The sequence below is a fragment of the Lethenteron reissneri genome, chromosome 9 (assembly GCF_015708825.2).
Source record: "Lethenteron reissneri isolate LAM-NWPU_2019-01 chromosome 9, ASM1570882v1, whole genome shotgun sequence".
In the NCBI taxonomy this organism is placed as follows: domain Eukaryota; kingdom Metazoa; phylum Chordata; class Hyperoartia; order Petromyzontiformes; family Petromyzontidae; genus Lethenteron; species Lethenteron reissneri.
In genome coordinates, this window is record NC_083787.1 from 1,180,899 (window position 1) to 1,199,823 (window position 18,925).

The window sequence follows — 18,925 nt, forward strand, 5'->3', positions numbered from 1 at the left end:
ATGTAGACGTCTTGAGCATCACGTGGTCGTCTGTCTCTTCATCGTCTCTCAATGTAGACGTCTTGAGCATTACGTGGTCGTCTGTCTCTTCAGCGTCTCTCATTGTAGACGTCTTGAGCATCACGTGGTCGTCTGTCTCTTCATCGTCTCTCAATGTAGACGTCTTGAGCATTACGTGGTCGTCTGTCTCTTCAGCGTCTCTCATTGTAGACATCTTGAGCATCACGTGGTCGTCTGTCTCTTCAGCGTCTCTCATTGTAGACATCTTGAGCATCACGTGGTCGTCTGTCTCTTCAGCGTCTCTCAATGTAGACGTCTTGAGCATCACGTGGTCGTCTGTCTCTTCAGCGTCTCTCATTGTAGACGTCTTGAGCATCACGTGGTCGTCTGTCTCTTCAGCGTCTCTCAATGTAGACGTCTTGAGCATCACGTGGTCGTCTGTCTCTTCAGCGTCTCTCAATGTAGACGTCTTGAGCATCACGTGGTTGTCTGTCTCTTCAGCGTCTCTCAATGTAGACGTCTTGAGCATCACGTGGTTGTCTGTCTCTTCAGCGTCTCTCAATGTAGACGCCTTGAGCATCACGTGGTCGTCTGTCTCTTCAGCGTCTCTCAATGGATTCACATCCCACGGTTCACAATTCCCATTCTGCTACCGTAGTCAGAGGGCCAAGCAATTGAAGCTGCACCTTCGGCTTCGCATTTGCTGCACGTGGATATCATTTGGCAATGAAAGGCAGCAGCCTTCGTATGCAGTGTGTTGTTGCCGCTGGCAGTGAAGCTGCCTGGTGCACAGTGAATTGGGCCTTTGCTCCATTAGAAACAAGGTGTGTGCGTGTTTATCCTCATCGATTAAATTACTTGTTGTGCCCCCGATACATTCATCGTTGCGTGTGTGCTTGTGCGTGCAAGAATCAATCGCTGTATTTGTATGTCTGCACCTTGCACTGTTTTTCACGTAAGCAAGTGTTCTGAACGAGCACGACAGCAGACACTCGAGATTGTTGCAATGAGATGGAATAAAATCGGGGCAGACAGCTACAGAGACCACACATAGATAGCACGCAAATAATATAAGAGCAGGCGCGGGCAGGTAGTACGAGTGAAACGGTACAGGACGCACACGTGAGAACAGCAGGTAGCACAGAGACAGTAGTACAACATCACCGTACAGAGAGCACAAAGAAAACAATATATATGCAACAGAAAGTACAAACGCGGCAGAGTAAATAGGGCAGACGTAAGGGGAAACCAGGAAACCCATACACTACATACCTACCAACCAAGGAACCAATGAGTCACTTCACACATGAAAGAGTTGGTCACTCGGCATTTACATGCGGCTAGACTTTGGTAAGCTCTGATTTTCTAGAGCCCAAATAGTCCGTTAGCCAAAGCCATAATCAGTATTTTTCAATGATCAGACGTGAGGAGGGTATGAAACGTCACCTGGTGATTCGACGAGTCGCGATTGGATTCACGAATGAATGTGTTCCGTTGTGGTGAATGTCGGAGCCTCTAGTGGCTGCAGGGGTCAGCATGTGAACCCAGTGCAGACACCAACTTCTATGAACTGAAACACATACTGTCATTTCTTACACGTGCAGTGCAATGCAATACATTGTGAGCTTTAACAATTAATATTAATTTATGTCTTTAAACATTTAAAAATAAAATGTATGTAGAGATTTTATTCAGCCAGATCTGTCCGGATTGGTGTCCTGGTTAATTACTTACCCGGAAACACCACATCCATGACACCTCTTGCCATGGATGTGGTTATTCGTCACGTGTCTACTCCGGTCGACTGGTGATCTTAAGCCCTCGATATAAGTGTAGCACATGGGTTCTCGCGGATTGTGTCAAAATACCAAGCCCATCACCTTTGAGGTTCAAGAGTTCCATGCCACGGGCAAATCGGTGAAAAAAATGTAATCTCTCTCGTTTTACAAATCAGGAAGTTTGAGCATGTCAGAAATGTCAGAAATTATTGAAAAAAAATCCATCTCAATGCCATTGCGGTGGCAGCAGGATTGACAGCACAGCGCTCTGAAAAGAGTGCAAATGAGGCGATGGGTGGCGGGCTGAGTGGGTCTGTGCACACGTGCGTTAGATACAGAGTTATTGTCCTACCCCCCGCTCCTCCGACTATCACACGTGGTTACGTAGGGTAGGAAAGAAGTTCATCGTACATACGTACAGAGCGCGGCTCGGTAAACAGGGGCACGGTGATTGTGGTGATGGGTAAATGGGGGAATGGTGATCATGGTGATCGCTAAACGGGGGCACGGTGATCGGCTCGATGCTCGTGGTGCCGCACCTTGGGGGGGGGGGGGAGTTAGGTGCCGCTTTGAGAAGCACAAAAGACTGAGAATGGCAGCAATGCGATGATGGTTCTGCTTTTTGCGTACCGGACATAACTGGCAGGTCGTGTAATCATGATATCGTGAAGAATAGGTAAAGATGTGCAATGCTGCAATGTCTTGGCTCACGCCACGGCTGGCAGAAGGGCCCCCACTGAATGGAGCTCTGGAGAGCTGAATCTCGAGAGAATGTGGCCTACTCTTCCACGCCAGTGCAGAATAATACGCCATCGTAAATAGTCAGCAGGCTGTGTGCATGCCCGCACCGATGTGGCTCTCCCCTCTTTATGGCCGTGCCTGATGAATGCTGTGTTGGAACGCCGTATCTATTGTTGGAATCAAATAGCGAAATTGAATGGAGTGGGAGCATGGCATGAATTTGGCGGGACATTATTGTTGTTGTGTGCTGCTGTGATAAAACACAAAATCTCCACCCTTATAGCCCACACAGGCTGTTGGGGCAAGTGCTGTTTGAGACCGCCTATGAAGGCCGGCACAGCACGTGAGGGGGTGGTTGAGCAACACCCATGCCCAGCCGCCTTTGTCTCCTTCGTGGAGATGTTTACACATTGCACCGCGTACTAATTTGAGGTTGAGTTGACCTAGGGGAGGCTCAGGATCGATTCATATAATCGTCACTAGTGTTTTTTGTGAGCGGAATCGAACTCGGGTCGCCGGGTTCATCGCGAAGTGCGCTAACCGCGACACTACAGATCCCCGAAAAAAGCACTTACACGGACACGCACACGGACACTCACACACACACGGACACGCACACTCACACTCACACGGACACTCACACTCACACGGACACGCACACTCACACTCACACGCACACTCACACGGACACGCACACTCACACGGACACTCACACGCACACTCACACGCACACTCACACGGACACGCACACTCACACGCACACTCACACGCACACTCACGGATACGCACACTCACACGCACACTCACACGGACACGCACACTCACACGCACACTCACACGCACACTCACACGGACACTCACATGCACACTCACACAGATATGCACACTCACACGGACACTCACACGGACACTCACACGCACACTCACACGGACACGCACACTCACACGGACAGGCACACTCACACTCACACGCACACTCACACGGACACTCACACGGACACTCACACGCACATGCACACTCACACGCACACTCACACGGACACGCACACTCACACTCACACGCACACTCACACGGATACGCACACTCACACGACACTCACACGGACACTCACACTCACACGGACACTCACACGCACACTCACACGGACACGCACACTCACACGCACACTCACACGCACACTCACACGGACACGCACACGCACACTCACACGGACACGCACACTCACACGGACACTCACACTCACGCACACTCACACGGACACGCACACTCACACGCACACTCACACAGGGACACGCACACTCACATGCACATTCACACAGACACGCACACTCACACTCACACGCACACTCACACGGACACTCACACGCACACTCACACGGACACGCACACTCACACGCACACTCACACGCACACTCACGGATACGCACACTCACACGCACACTCACACGCACACTCACACGGACACGCACACTCACACGCACACTCACACGCACACTCACACGGACACTCACACGCACACTCACACAGATATGCACACTCACACGGACACTCACACGGACAGGCACACTCACACGCACACTCACACGGACACTCACACGGACACTCACACGCACATGCACACTCACACGCACACTCACACGGACACGCACACTCACACTCACACGCACACTCACACGGATACGCACACTCACACGACACTCACACGGACACTCACACTCACACGGACACTCACACGCACACTCACACGGACACGCACACTCACACGCACACGTACACTCACACGCACACTCACACGGACACGCACACTCACACGGACACGCACACTCACACGCACACTCACACGGACACGCACACGCACACTCACACGGACACGCACACTCACACGCACACTCACACGGACACTCACACTCACGCACACTCTCACGGACACGCACACTCACACGCACACTCACACGCACACTCACACGGACACGCACACTCACATGCACATTCACACAGACATGCACACTCACACTCACACGGACACTCACACGCACACTCACATGGACACTCACACTCACATGCACACTCACATGCACACTCACACGCACACGCACACACACGGACACTCACACGGACACTCACACGCACACTCACACGCACACTCACACGCACACTTACACGCACACTTACACTCACACGGACACTCACACAGACACTCACACGCACACTCACACACTCACACACACTCGCACACACTCACACACACGCACACTCACGCACACTCACACATTCCTACCAGACTGCTTTATTGCAACCACTCATCTTTACTCCATCCCCAGCAATAAAATGAAAATGTATTTAATAATTGGTGCGTCATCTTCCTTTTTATTTCCAGAAAGATGTCTGTCCATTACTCCCATAAAACTTCAGAATCATGCAGAGTCCAGGGTTGTGAAATACACCAGAAATCAGGAAAAAAAATTCTTCCAAAATGCATTTTTTTACAGGGAGAGCGGCAATAACCTTTAATGGAGAGGACTGATAGCTCCGAGCCCGCTGCCTCACTGCCATCTGTGAGTTGCAAAGCAGTAGATGTTTAGCAAATACGAGAGAGTGGGCAAAGTGTACGTTTGGACAAGGTGAAGAGAGAGGCTAGCGATTACACGTCATTCATCATTGATGTATTGAGCAACGAACAGATTGCAACTGCTGGGCGATAGCTATGGCAGTGAGATTGCGTCGAAAGTAGTTTTAGCTTAGGCAGTGAATGATTGCTAAGCTCTGTAATTTTCAGACCTTCGTAGTTTAATCGACAGAAGAGCCAGTTGAATGAATCATAATTTCTATCAGCCAACATCTATCTGTTGCTGGATGAACGCCTCTGCATGTCATCACCACCTCTCTTGTCACAATGCAGCAATAAATGTAGCACCTATCCACACACGAACTGCTTTCATCTCTGATTTTGGCGACGTTGGATATCACCTCAGGCGTGTTGTCCTCCTTTGGCTTCCATTCTGTCATTAGTCTCGACAGCCAGCCATAATACTACCTCGCGTTGCATCCCTACCCAAGGCCACTTATTACTATTATGAACATCAACATGCTGTTTCTCACGTGTGCATTTTTTCTCATCCAAGTGCTCAAATTTCCCATGTCTTCCTCTCATTGTCATTCCAGGCACACACCTCCCCAATGCTTCTTTGTGCACCCTTCAGCTTTTATTCCATTTTTCCTGTCAATGTCCATGCTTCTGACCCATGTGTCATTGCAGGTAATATAAATTTCCTTCTTCCATTCTTGCTCTTGCCCTTATTCATATCGCACGCCTACCAACCCATTAACCCCCCCCCCCCACCCCTCTTCTCCAACAATCTTTATTTACTTTCCAACCGGTAATAGATACCTCAATATAAAAAAAAGAGTTGGTGCTGTTAAAAACTAAACTGCATGAAGTGTGCAGGGGGCTGTTGGTCACTTGCACACCTTTTCACCATGCGTCTTGCACGATGAAACAGTGAGTAGACAGCGCACACGCAAGGTGTGGCCAGCGTCGCACGTGACGCCAGCTCTCGGGCCTTATTCCAGGCCATCGTGCGGCCATTTTGTCGTTGAGAACAAATGGGCCACTCCAAAGGGTCGAGGAAATGTGGCCACTGCCGCGGGCGGCAGTGATAAACGCGCCACCTCTCTTGTGTTTGGGTTTTCTTGTCGTTCGAGGACCTGAATCGATGTGCAGAGCGAGCGTGTTTCTTTCGGACACAAAATGGACTGTTGTTATCGTTCCCCATTACTTATATGGTCTCAATAACCCATTTTACAACCCCTGTTTACGAGACTACTCTACACAGTCCTACGTGGCTGTGCCTGTACAAGATTGTGTGTTTTGTCTAAGTAATTGAGCCTCCAATATCGCAGCAAATTCACCTAGTGACAGTAGTGTTATAGGAAAGTAAAGTATTCAGTAATTACTTGAAATGCGTTGTTGGATTTATACTGCGTCTAAATTTCTTTACAAGTGTAAGGGGTGCTGAAATGTAACATATCCATTGTATGTAACCCTCAGATGAATTTTCCAGGTTGTACCGCATGTTTTTTCTGCATGATGTCAGGACGTTTCGATTGTAATGTTGGTAGCTTCTTCAGTAATGGATTATGCAGCTCACATTTCTCTGCTGCTCAATTTTCCACTGCTTCCACATTGCGACTAATCCCATCTGCAGATATATGCGGATAGTAAGATGCATTTTTGCCATTTCTCGGGGATTCCTGTTTTCTGTGAAAATAAACACATCTGGGAGACCGTTTCCAAGTAAACTTATTCGTATGTAAACATGGAAATTAGGATGGATTTGCCACAACTTCTGGGCCACTTCTTAAAAATGATACTGTATTTGTGTTTTTTTTATTGATTCACAACCCGGAATCGTGACGACACATCACATCACTGGAAGGGTGGCTGCGCTGCCCATTCAATAAAAAAAAGTTTCCCAATCACATATTAACAATTGGTGCGGCAAGCATGGTTGCCCTTGGACTTGTGCATGACCATTCACCATGGAATTGTTTATGATTCACCAGAAGTGGCTGCGTGCCGGCGCCAGACAGCCGTGAAACATAAACTACGGCCTTCTGTTAATAGATAAAGGTTTTGCCTCTGGAGATAGGGGCCTGAAGTGCCTACGTTGAGTGAGCATGAATTTCCAATGAATGTCTCGGACGCCGTATGTTGACCGGTAAATGAACCGTAGAGCCTTTGAATAGAGCTCTTTTGTTTAGACATGGTGAATTCTAACATCTTAATAAGCACTCTGCGACTACACGTGACCTTCTCCATCAGCCACATCACCGCCGCTTGCCCGGGTTGCGTACATGTGTGTCACAGACACCTCTCCGTGCCAGTGCCTCTGAAAGCATGCTCGACTTTTGTTTTTGCAGAGAAGCTGTACAATTGCAGCGGCCGTGAATTAAGGAGAGCGCTGTTCGCATTAAAACAGATATTTCAGGTAAATGGGATGCACTTACGCATTGATATACAACAGCAGTACACGTTCTGACGAATGTGCTATCCCCGTCTCTCTCTCTCTCTCTGTCTCTCCCGTCTGCCAACGATCAAATTGATTTTGTCGGCTTTTGTGTTTTGTTTCCGAGCAGGACGACAAGGATCTGGTGCACGAGTTTGTGAATGCCGAGGGCTTGACGTGCCTTATTAAAGTGGGCACCGAGGCAGACCAGAACAACCAGAGCTACATCCTCAGAGGTACAGTCTCCTGCTTGACTAACCCACCCCTGTGCATATGTCACGGCCACACCTTTGAAAGGTCTCCCGTAATCGAAGCAGTTTTTTTTATTTATCAAGTCAGGTCAGCACATTCATTGTCCGGTTATATTTATTACGTAAGCCTCGCGTGTCAGTGCAGGGAGGTGATGTTTTATAAAGGGGGCAGCAGTGGCGCGGCGCTTTGCGCACTGCATGCTACGAGTTATATTCCCAGCTGCTGCGGCTAACATCAATCGCTAGTATGTGTCCTTTATGTAATGACATGCGTGTGTCCTATCACAAGGCATCAAGTCTGCATCAACCAAACATGCCTGTTGTAAGACATACAAAACAAACATGTTTTGGAAATGTACGGGCGTTGTCCCAGAACCATATTGGGCCTTCACCAGAGGCCGCCTCCTTCATGGCCTTGTCTCGCCACCAGCGTTAGGCCAGATAATGCCAACAGACGACAAACAAAGGCAATGCAAATGTCAAAGCATGAATAGGTCAGGTCGATTAGCTATCAAGATGATGAACATCTAAACACCTAAATTCTTACCCGCAAAGATTAAGCCTATTTTTATTTTTCATCATCTTGTATCCTTGATGTAACCAGGAGATTAAATAACCCTATTGAGATGCGTGAAACATTTCCTTCTCTTGCAAGGGTGACCCAAGTGATTACTGAGTTGCTCGATGTTGCTCTCTCCCCTTTCACAAACCCGCGTTGACCAGCATGGTGAAGTAGGGCAAAACGGCTGCCCCAATACCGGCACGGCACCGCAAATACGACCCGGCGGTGTGGATTGGCTGCGATCTCTTAAGTTATTCCAATAAACATTTTGGGCGTAAATTAAATAGAATGCACGCGTGAGAGAATACATTAATCGATGACGGCAGGCCTGTAAAATACAAAACACGAATTCTCATACATATCACGTGACAACAACCCCCGTGCTGTAACGTCGTTGTTATGGCGGTGGTAATTGCGATGCGCCTGCTGCGTGCCTCGGGTCAACCGACAGGCCGGGCGGCAACCACCTCCGGCACGCACCGCGAGAGTCACGGGAGCGTTTGGTCACACCCCTCCGCCCCGCGCCGCCCCCCCCCTCCATTCTGATTCATCTCTTCAAGGCTGCATGCTGAATCATCTCAGCAGTAGCCAGGGGAACACTTGGGGAGTAAACAAAGAGAGGAGTTTGCTGCCGTGCCTCTCAGTGGGATAATGTTCATTTCAGAGCGCTCCGACTCAGGGCCGCTGCAAACAAAGTTCCGCTCTCTATTACCTCGACGATTAAGAACACACGAAGCTGCACCGGGTTGCACCTACAGAAGCCATTGGTCTTATTCAGACCACCAGCTCAAAATAACTGAGTGTGTGGCCACTTTGCTGTCCCCATACGGGCAGCCTGCATGAATCTCTTTGTTTCCCAGCCTGCCTAATCGATTTTTCTGTTGCTGATGGGTTTGCTCGTCAAGTTGGCAGATTAGAATTTCCCAGTTGCATCGCGGAGTTGAAAAAAAGATGACCCCACTTGCTCTGCACTTGGTCACGTTAGCCCCGTTGTGGACGTAGCGTTTCTTGTATCCGCGTTTTTCCATTCATCGATCCTATTACCTGGAACTACCTGTGGAAAAAGCTCACCCTTATCCGCACAAACAGCCGCGAATAGCTTGGCACTTTAAATCGAAATTGTCCTTTCCCCCCGCACCTCCGATTAGCGCGGTTGGCTATGTACGGTGCAAAAGAAGTTCCACATACATGCGCACATGCAATTCGATTCACCGTTACTTTTGGGCTGATTCCTCTTGGCCGAACAACAGTTGTGGGACGATAGAAGCAGTGCATCCAGTCGAAACGGAGCTTTGCTCGGATAGAATTTGCCCGTGGGTGGCAGGAGTCACGTATAAAAGGGTCCCGTAAAAGGGGTGCTCCACTGCGGATGAAGAAATGCGTCGTTAAACACTTTTGACATTTGCGAAGAGATGTGGCCACAGAACCCAGCAGTACAGTAGCCACAGCGATGGGTCCTTTCCACAACGACGACTCTCTCCGTGGGCGCTGAGTGAGCTCCATTGAAGGACTCAGTGGGAAAAGTGACGCAGAGGCACCTCCCCCTCGGTCTGTGTCACCTCCTTGCCAAGATGTTGCAGCAGCAGCAGCAGCCTCCGCTACTCTGCGTTTGCTTGTTTTTAGTCACAGTTGCCTGCCGGACGCAGGGAGCAGAGGCCCAAAACGCGACAGTGGCCACAATCAAAAAGCACCATTGAGGGCGCGATAAAGAAGAGTGAGAATGCGTGTCGACTTGAACAGTGTGTATAACTACTCGGGGATAGAGACGATGGGAAGAGTTCCACAAGTGGAGCAGCTTGAGTGAAGCGGCAGACAGGGGAAGCGTCGTAGCGTGCAGTGTGGGGGGATGTACACGGTGTGGATGGACGTTGAACTTCTTTCGCACCGTACGTAGCCAACCGTGCCAATCGGAAGTGTGGGAGAAGGACAATTAAATGGATGAGTCGAAACAGTCAACAGACATCTCGTCTCTAAAGGACCGTTGAGTTCAGAGAATGTCATTGTTTTTGTTTATATAACGCATGCCCCGAGGACATATATATAAATATAATTATAAATAAACATTTCGATTAAAGCTTTCGTGACTGCAGGGATTCATCTTCTTGGTTCTTTCGGTAGAGTCATGTAGAAGGGAAATAATAAAATAATAAAAATAAACCAATAAAATAATTCACCTGAGGACGGCTGCTTGCGTTGTGGCCGAAACGTCGTGAGAATTATTTTATTATGTTTTATTAAATTTTTTTTATTATTTCCCTTCTACGCGATTTTACCGAAAGAACCAAGAAGATGAGTCCAAATAAACATGTTGATACCTCTTCAGCAGAAATCGCCCTCTCTGTGAATGTGTGTGTGGGTAGGCTGCAGAGGTGATAATTAACAGCACTTGCCCCAAAATCCTGTTGAAGATGACACGGGGGATATTTGATTTGTGAGTGGGTATGCATGTTTTGTGTGTGTGTGTATCTGCGTCATGGATATGCACATAACGATTAGCCTGTGATGAATGATGGTTTACATTATAGTGAATATAGCAGAATCTAGCGGGGATCATAGCAACACTATACATACAAAATAAATTGAAGTAAAACCTTTGATGCATGCATTGCGGCGATGAGATTTGCATCATTATTTTGCATGCGTAATAATGGGGAGTGGTGGAGCAGTGATTAACACGTTACGCTACAATCACGGAAACGTGGGTTTGATTACCAGCCATGGATAACATAATTGGCAAGTGGGATCTGAACCAGTACTTGGCCTCTCCTATGTCGACTCGGTAGTAAAGTAACAAGTGGCGTTGTACGTATATACAGCATGCATGTATATATCATTACTGGGAGACCAAGGTAACCCGGGCATGGTTGACTTAGGAGGGAGACTCGGATGTGCCACTAGGCCTGGGGCAGCATGCCACTCGGTGCCACGTTACTCAACCACCCGCAGGCCGATCACGGAGTCCTTGTTACGCGAGGCCCTCGACTATTTACTCCTCCAGCCCCCCCCCCCCCCAACTCCCCGCTCCCCAAGGCCCTCTGGCCGGCTCCGCCACTTGGTAGGTGTTCACTCACAGCATTTGCACCGACAGCCTAACAATCTAAACTGATGACCTTTGTGTGTGTGTGCATGCCTTGCCAGCTCTCAGCCAGATCATGCTCTTTGTGGACGGGATGAATGGCGTCATCGCTCACAACCTTACCGTGCAGTGGCTGTACGAGCTCACCGCCAGCGACGTACGTGTGTCTCCCGCCACTTCCCATTCGCCAGGGAGTGGAGGGCCCACCTGACTTAACGAAGTCCAAGTCGATGGCGATCATTGACTGTATTGACGACTTCGTATCGCTTTGCTCTGCGTTAAATCTGCCGTTCCCCAGCAAACGTGCACGCTGCAGCAATCAGAGCTGACTTATATCCCCCCCACCACCCCAAAGCGGAGTTTTATTTACTCCACTTAATAAGCGTTCGCCTCGCTCCATTGCACCCAAGACACACGCGCCTGCGTGCTGTGACGCACGCACGCACGCGAGCAAGCCCCGCGTGTGTGCTCGTTGCGTTTTTATAACGAAATGAAATTTGCACATTTATTGCTTATTTCGTCTTTCTTACGGGGCCCATGTTCAGTGAAAGTAATGAATAGTACTCACTGTAAACATGCACGCGCTCTGTTCTGCTTGCGTGATATGAACTGGCTTTAGTGTGCGCCGCCGTCTGGATTGCAAATTTTTCCCGGGGCATGAAAAAAATCGCCCGATTCACGGGTCACGATGTTTGTTCCCTGTTCATTATCAGTTAAAAGACACCCCGAGTAGATGATCGCCGCAGCGTATGATCGCTCCTCCCTCACGCTGCGTGTTTCCTCTGCCTCATTTGCCGCGCTGCAGAGGTCACCGCAGATCTGGCAGCGGGTGTCACCTGGGCCTTGACAGGACAAAATGAATGTCAATTATCGCCAGGCATTCCAGATTAATAAATGGCAGCAACTATCCCCCCCCCCTACCGCCCCCCTCGGTGCATCCGATGCCAAGCTGGGCCAAAAACAAGGGCCCCTACCAAACCGGAGCGCTCCCTCGTCGCTTGACTGCCGAGCTTTGGGATGGCAGCAAATGTCAGAATTTTTGGTCGATTGGCAAAAATACACAATGCACATTCCTGTGATTCCGGGCAGCAGCCAACTTGCCGAACTTACCAGTGAAAGCGGGAGGCTGTACCGTTTGAAGTCCTTTTGTCGAGTACCGATAAAAAAAAAAATCACCAAGTTTTTATTTTTGTGCCAAACTTTTAGGAAGCGGTGCGATTCTCTTTAAAATAGGGACGTGGTAAAACGGTGAAACGAGATTGTCAGCCTACCGCTGAATCGCTCGGATCGATCGCTCGGCAAGATTGGAGGTTACCGGCCGCGTATTGCGATGGTTCGAGGACACGCGGGACCCCCCCCCACTCCCCCCCGCCCCCCTCCCCGGCGTCGCGGTGCGAGGGCGTCCCTCACGCTGTGCGCTGTGGGCGAGCAGTCGCGCCTGGTGGTCAAGACGGCGCTCAAGCTGCTGCTCGTGTTCGTGGAGTACACGGCCACCAACCCGCGGCTGCTCATCCAGGCCGTCGGCACCGTGGACCGGCGACGTGGTGAGTGGCCTGGCGAGCGGCTCCCGCCCACCCACACACCACCACCGAGTTGCGTGTTTCATCTCCCGGTCGGGTAAAAAACACGTGAGAACTCACACCGCTGACACCCTATCCTGGGCTCTCGTGTGAGCGAGCCCTTGTGCAGGACACGTCGCTGGGAGGGGTGATGGCCGACGGTTGAGTCTAGTGATGGAGCGGGAGTTAAAGGAGGGAGTGGGCCAAGAGTTGACTCGCACCGTGGTGATGTGCAGGAACTAGATGGCTTGTTACGTCACAAGGCGGCTAGATGGCAACAGCTTGGGGTGGCCTTTATCTAGCAGTGGATAGATCATGTCTCGTAAAGATTATCCAAATACTTAATGTAATTTTGTAAAATATGCTATTATTTTTGCACTGTCTTCTCACAGATGGCTGCACAAATTGCTAAGTAATTCACCGCAGTGTTCCCCAAAATCTGAACGAATCTCAACAAAACTGTAATGTGCACAACGAACTTTTGTCGGTAGTAAATGCAAAAATTCCAGTACAACCCTCAGTTTTCTTCCAGTTAGTTTATACTTTACTTTTGCAATAATAATAATAATCGTAATGTACAGTCCTTTGCTACATCTACATCCCCTGCTGGATGCATGCTTCCCCACTCCACGTCAGTGATGGGGCAGTGACGTGGCCCAAATTCATCTGAAATTACATTCACGCACAAATATTAAAATGCACACACACATACATACACACATACATACATACACACGCAGACACACACATCGGCACAGCAGTAGACTGACAAGGGGCTGCAAATAGCTATTTTTTAGAAGGACCACACAGCCAATCATTCCTGTGGTAATCAAATTGCCTGGTACACTCCCCCTGATCTTGTTTGACCTCGCAAGCCATGCAGAGTTGAGGCTGGATAGCCACTGCAGCGTAGTGTAGCAGTTAGCACGCTGCGCTACAAACCTGGCCACCCGAGTTCGATTCCCGGTCACGGCCAACACCAGTGATGATTATCTGAACCGGTACTGGGCCTTTCCTAGGTCAACTCATCCTAAAATGAGTACCTGGTGCGGTGTGTAAACATCGCTACTAGGGAGACAAAGGTGGTCGGGCGTGGTGCTGGCCGCCCACCCCCTTGTGTACCGTTCCAGACTTCGTAGGTGCTCGCTAACAGCACTTGCCCCTACAGTCTGTTAAGGCTATACTAGGGACCTTTGTCTTTTTGTGTGTACGTGTGTGTGTGTGTCTCTTCGTCATTGTTTTTTCTCCCCCACCAGGCGCCAAGCCCTGGTGCAACATGATGGCCTTGCTGAGCGAGCGAGACAGCGGCGATCCCGAACTCCTGGTCATCGCCATGACGGTCATTAACAAGGTATCGGCGCGGTCGGAGTAAACAGAAGCCGCACTGTGGTTTTCCAAAATCTTCATAATGGCCGAGGAGTTTATGGATGTCGGGCAATTAAAATGTCCAGCGCTGCCGCTCGTTTGCATGGAATATTCACCGCTGCTTTGTCCGTATGTAAACTATGTACGTATGTACGTACGTATGTTTTTTTTATTTCACACCGTACGTAGCCAACCGTGCTAATTGGAAGTGCGGGGAAAGGACAATCAACAATCTACATACAAAGAACAGTTGGAAAGAAATTAGTTTTAAATTTATATTTAAAAGTGCATAGCTCCAGTGGCTTCCTAATATCGGAAGGAAGAGCGTTCCAGACGGCCGCAGAAGCGCATTTGAAAACGCGCGATGCAGTGACCGTCTTTGTTCGATGACCATCCAAAAGCCGCTTCGAGGATGACCGGAGTTCACGTGATGCTTTACGCCAAGGCTGTAATTATAATATATATTCAAATATCCTCAAAATGTCTCCCCCAATATATTGCTATAAAATAGATTTCTGTTTATATGATTGTGGTTATGGTTGTACTTTATTAGTCCCGCTCACGGCCAACACCAGTGACGATTATCTGAACCGGTCCTAGGCCTCCCCTAGGTCGACTCAGCCTGAAATTAGTATCTGGTGCAATGTGTAAATATCACCACTGGGGAGAGAAAGGCGGTGGGGCATGGTGCTGGCCATCCACCCCCTCGTGTGCCGTGCCGGTTTTCATAGGTGCTCGCTAATGGCACTTGCCCCTACAGTCTGTTAAGGTTATACGGGGGATCTTTGTCTTTTGTTTTTGTTTTTACCCGTGTCTCCTTGCCGAACAGACACTGGTGTCCCTGCCCGATCAAGACTCGTTCTACGACATGACCGACTGGCTCGAGGCCCAGGGCATGGAGGACATTGTGAAGAACCACTTGAGCACAAAGACGTCCAACCCAGAGTTCGTGGAGCAGTTGCACGCCTACGAGGTTTGGCCGCAACTCTCGCTCGGGTTCCAGGCATCGTCGGGACTGGTGCAAAGCGGCGTAGCGGGCACAGCGTGCGGGCTCGCAATCGATCTTTCAGGTCGAGGGGGCGGCTCTTGGGGCGCCACGGTAGAGAGATGTTAACTGCCTCGCCTGGTATACAGGAGGTCGTGAGTCTGATTCTGACCCTGACGCCTGTTGTATGTTTGGAGTTTGCATGTTCTCTCTGTAGTCGCGTGGATGTTTCTCCGGGTCCTCCGATTATTTAGCTGCGATACATTTCCACTTGATAAGCCACTTCGTTGAGCTGTCATTTGTGGTCAGATCGCTTCAGTCAATGAGCTTTTTAGCTCTATGGGCCTTACCTGCTATAATACAAAAAATAGTAACAATAATAGTTGTAAAAGGTTGCGAGTTCTAATCTGGGTTTGGCGGACTGCTTGGCTGGTGCTCCGCCTTCGTTAGAAGTCGACGGTGGCGATTCCACATTCGCCACATTCCTGCGGTTCAGCGATCTTGTCAGGAGATGAGCTCTTCCCTGTGCGTCTTTGAGTGGAACACTACTTTGCATATTTTAACAAACATCAGGACGAGTGCTTCCCAACTCCTGTCCTTGTGACATGTACAAATCCCTTCTATTCATTGCTAAATTAAGCCACTGCACACTGCACGCACCTGATGTTGTTTGGCAATCATAGAAAGTTGAATCCAGAATCTCACCATCGCCGGCTCCGCGCCGTGACCCCCTCGTGCCGGGCCGCACGAAGAACGATTGAGTGGAATTTGGCCTCAATTGCGAAAAGCCTCCTCCGACTGCCTCTTTCAAGTGCCACGGTCCCACCGAGGGAGACGGTGGAGAACACGAGCATGAGGATTTGTGTCTGTGGTGACGTACGGCCGCCGGTGTGCCGTCCCGGCATGTGTGCCGTCCCGGCTTGTGTGCCGTCCCGGCTTGTGTGCCGTCGCCCCCGTCGCCGCGGTCCCCGCGGGGTACCGGCGGCGCGAGCGTTCGCGCTCCCTCTCGGGCCGCCCCCTCGCCGTTGATGGCCGTTGACGGCCGTCGCCCCGCGGCGCGGCAGACGGCGCTCAACCTGGAGGACGGCGAGGAGGAGTCCCGGCGGGAGCGGCGCCGACTCACCCCCGGCGGCGACGCAGACTCGGTGGACCGCGGCACCCGCGGCAACCGTCGCCGCTCGGGGCAGCCGCCCGCCTCCCCCTCCTCCGCGGCCTCCCCCAAAAGCCTCCCCGGCGGAAGCCTCCGCTCCGAGGCCGCCCCGGCGACGGATTCTGCGTACTCATCACTGCCGGTCCCGATGTCGCCCGCCAAGGACTACATCGGCTCGCGCGTGTCCGCCAACGGGTGCGTAATGGGGGATGGGGTGGGGTGGAAGGGGCAGCGATAGTGGGGGGCCTTCCACAAGTTGTGTCAGCGCGTCGGGTGGCATTGAGGCGGTGGCGGCTCGTTATTCGGGGTCGTTGGTGCCCGGGCCCTCACTCGTGACAAAAGAAAAATGAAAAGGAAGAATTCTTTAAGACATGCCGGCTCATGATATCATGATAACGATCAGAAACTGCATACACCCACCCCCCTCACTGCCGCTCTCTCCCGTGCTGCCTGTCCCACCTTCCGCTTCCCGCTCCCACTCCACATTTTCCCAGCCCCCGTGGCATTCCACGGATGTACACATGTATGTTGAACTTCTGCACTGTACGTAGCCAACCGTGCTAATCGGAGGTGCGGGGGAAGAACAACAAACTAAACACAAAAAGCAGTTCTCAAGAAAAATGTTTTTCAATCGAGATGATTTAAAAGTTCCATGCTCCACTGCCTGACGCTGCATTTGCCACACTGAGGTTCGCTGTGGCAGCCAAGACATTTTTCCCCGATTAAAAAAAAAAAAACACCGTGGTGGTGCTGCTGCATTGTCAATGGTGTGCACAAGTAATACAAAACTAAACACATTCATCAAGAACACTGCCCTAAAAAAATATATATTAATATAAATAACAAGCGAATTTACGAGCAACTGCTTTTTTCTATGCACGATAATTCCCTCATTCCTCCTATCTCAGTGGCCAAATGCGCCTGTGTGGAGGCAACCTTGGTTTCTCACCAGTAAGACGGGGGAGTAGGCGGCACGAGACGGGGATCCGTAGCCCAAAGTGAGCGCTATCCAGGATGTCGTGTGAAATGCGACCCGCCGTGGGACGCGTGACGGTCCGTGTGTTAATCGGCGATCGTTTATGTTGCCATCCTGATGCCAGAGCGAATTTGCTGGAACCCGTAGTGAGGACTTGGTTCGTGAGATTTTGTTTTGCTTAGTTTCTTGAGTTTATGACCGCAGTTCACTGCTGCGATTTCTTTTGCTTTCGCACCTGAATGTTTTCAAATTAATTCACACCTGCGGATCTTAATTCGATCGGGGAGTACACTTTAACGAAAGCTGATTCGGTGGCTTCTCAAATTAGGAAGTTGTACCACATTAATTAGCCGTTCAATTTATCGTTCCATCGAGAATAATTTCCCTTCGTCAACAAGGAAATTCCCGAGCACAATTTGAGTTTCCCACAGTCTAATCACTTCGCGGACGGGTCCGCTTTAAGGCGACACTCTATATTTCTTGGCACGGTCGGTACGCGCAAACCCCTGCCGTGCCAGTGGCAAGCGCTCTCGAGCGGTCTCGAGCACCTGCGCTGGAAATGGCCTCCGTGGGATTTCATGCCGATCAGCATCGTGGGGGCCCCTGGACGCTGAGCCGCCGCCGCCGCCGCCGCCGCCGTGCGTGAGAGCGGAGCGCGGAGATCGGCGACGTTCCCTGGCTCCGGCGACATCGCGCGAAACTTTTGCGCTTGCGCTCAGGGCCCTGGGAGTCCTCATGGCTTTTGAAACCGAATCCTTCTCCCGAGTCTCCTTCATAACCGGAACGTGCGGGGCGGACTCGGCGGCAAGCGCGCCCCCCAGGAGTGTAACGATGCGTCGGTTCATCGGTTCATCTTCTTCCTTCGTATGGCATGTAAGCAACGGTTTGTGTAGATGATGTCACAGTTGAATCTTAAGGTGCTTCAACCAGGAGACGCTGTGCGGATTGCAGCGATTCGGCTAGGGAGTGCGCCCTGGATGATGGCGCACTCATCGGGGATGCATTTGATGGTTTGCGCTTCACCACGGTCACAGTTTGGCGATTCTTTGACTTTCCATTTATCCTTAGGCTCGTGTTACATGCGTAGATTTGTGTGTACATATTCATGTTCTTTAGAATTATGCCGATTCACGCAGAAATGCTTTGTTGGCATCAGAGGGGTAGTACAGCCACATCCATCGCACTTTCTCTGCCGCACTTTCTTGGCTCCAACGTCACTGTTCCCACACTTTCACAAAACCGCGCTGACCAATGTGCTGTCGAACTGTCATGGAAGCTTCCCCACGACATCTGGTAATGGGGAATCCCGCATCCAGCAGTGCATTGACGAAAATCTGTATACGTACAAATGCTGATGTTACATTTACGCTCGTAAAATGAGCAATACTTTACCAAAGAGATGGGAAGAAATAAGAAATGCTACAAACAGTACGGTGAAAGCATGGACGCAACAAATCGATGTTTCAATTGCATCA

General features: G+C 50.3%; 1 protein-coding gene across 1 annotated transcript in view; it reads left to right on the plus strand.

The window, feature by feature from the left end:
- Positions 1 to 18,925, plus strand: part of LOC133340403 (FH1/FH2 domain-containing protein 1-like) — a 61,086-nt gene that overhangs the window by 24,045 nt on the left and 18,116 nt on the right. The window contains exons 4-10 of the mRNA XM_061548595.1: positions 7,441 to 7,508; positions 7,657 to 7,762; positions 11,478 to 11,572; positions 12,848 to 12,959; positions 14,231 to 14,325; positions 15,169 to 15,312; positions 16,389 to 16,669. Of these exons, the coding sequence (XP_061404579.1) occupies positions 7,441 to 7,508; positions 7,657 to 7,762; positions 11,478 to 11,572; positions 12,848 to 12,959; positions 14,231 to 14,325; positions 15,169 to 15,312; positions 16,389 to 16,669 (901 nt within the window). The remainder of the gene's footprint in view (positions 1 to 7,440; positions 7,509 to 7,656; positions 7,763 to 11,477; positions 11,573 to 12,847; positions 12,960 to 14,230; positions 14,326 to 15,168; positions 15,313 to 16,388; positions 16,670 to 18,925) is intronic.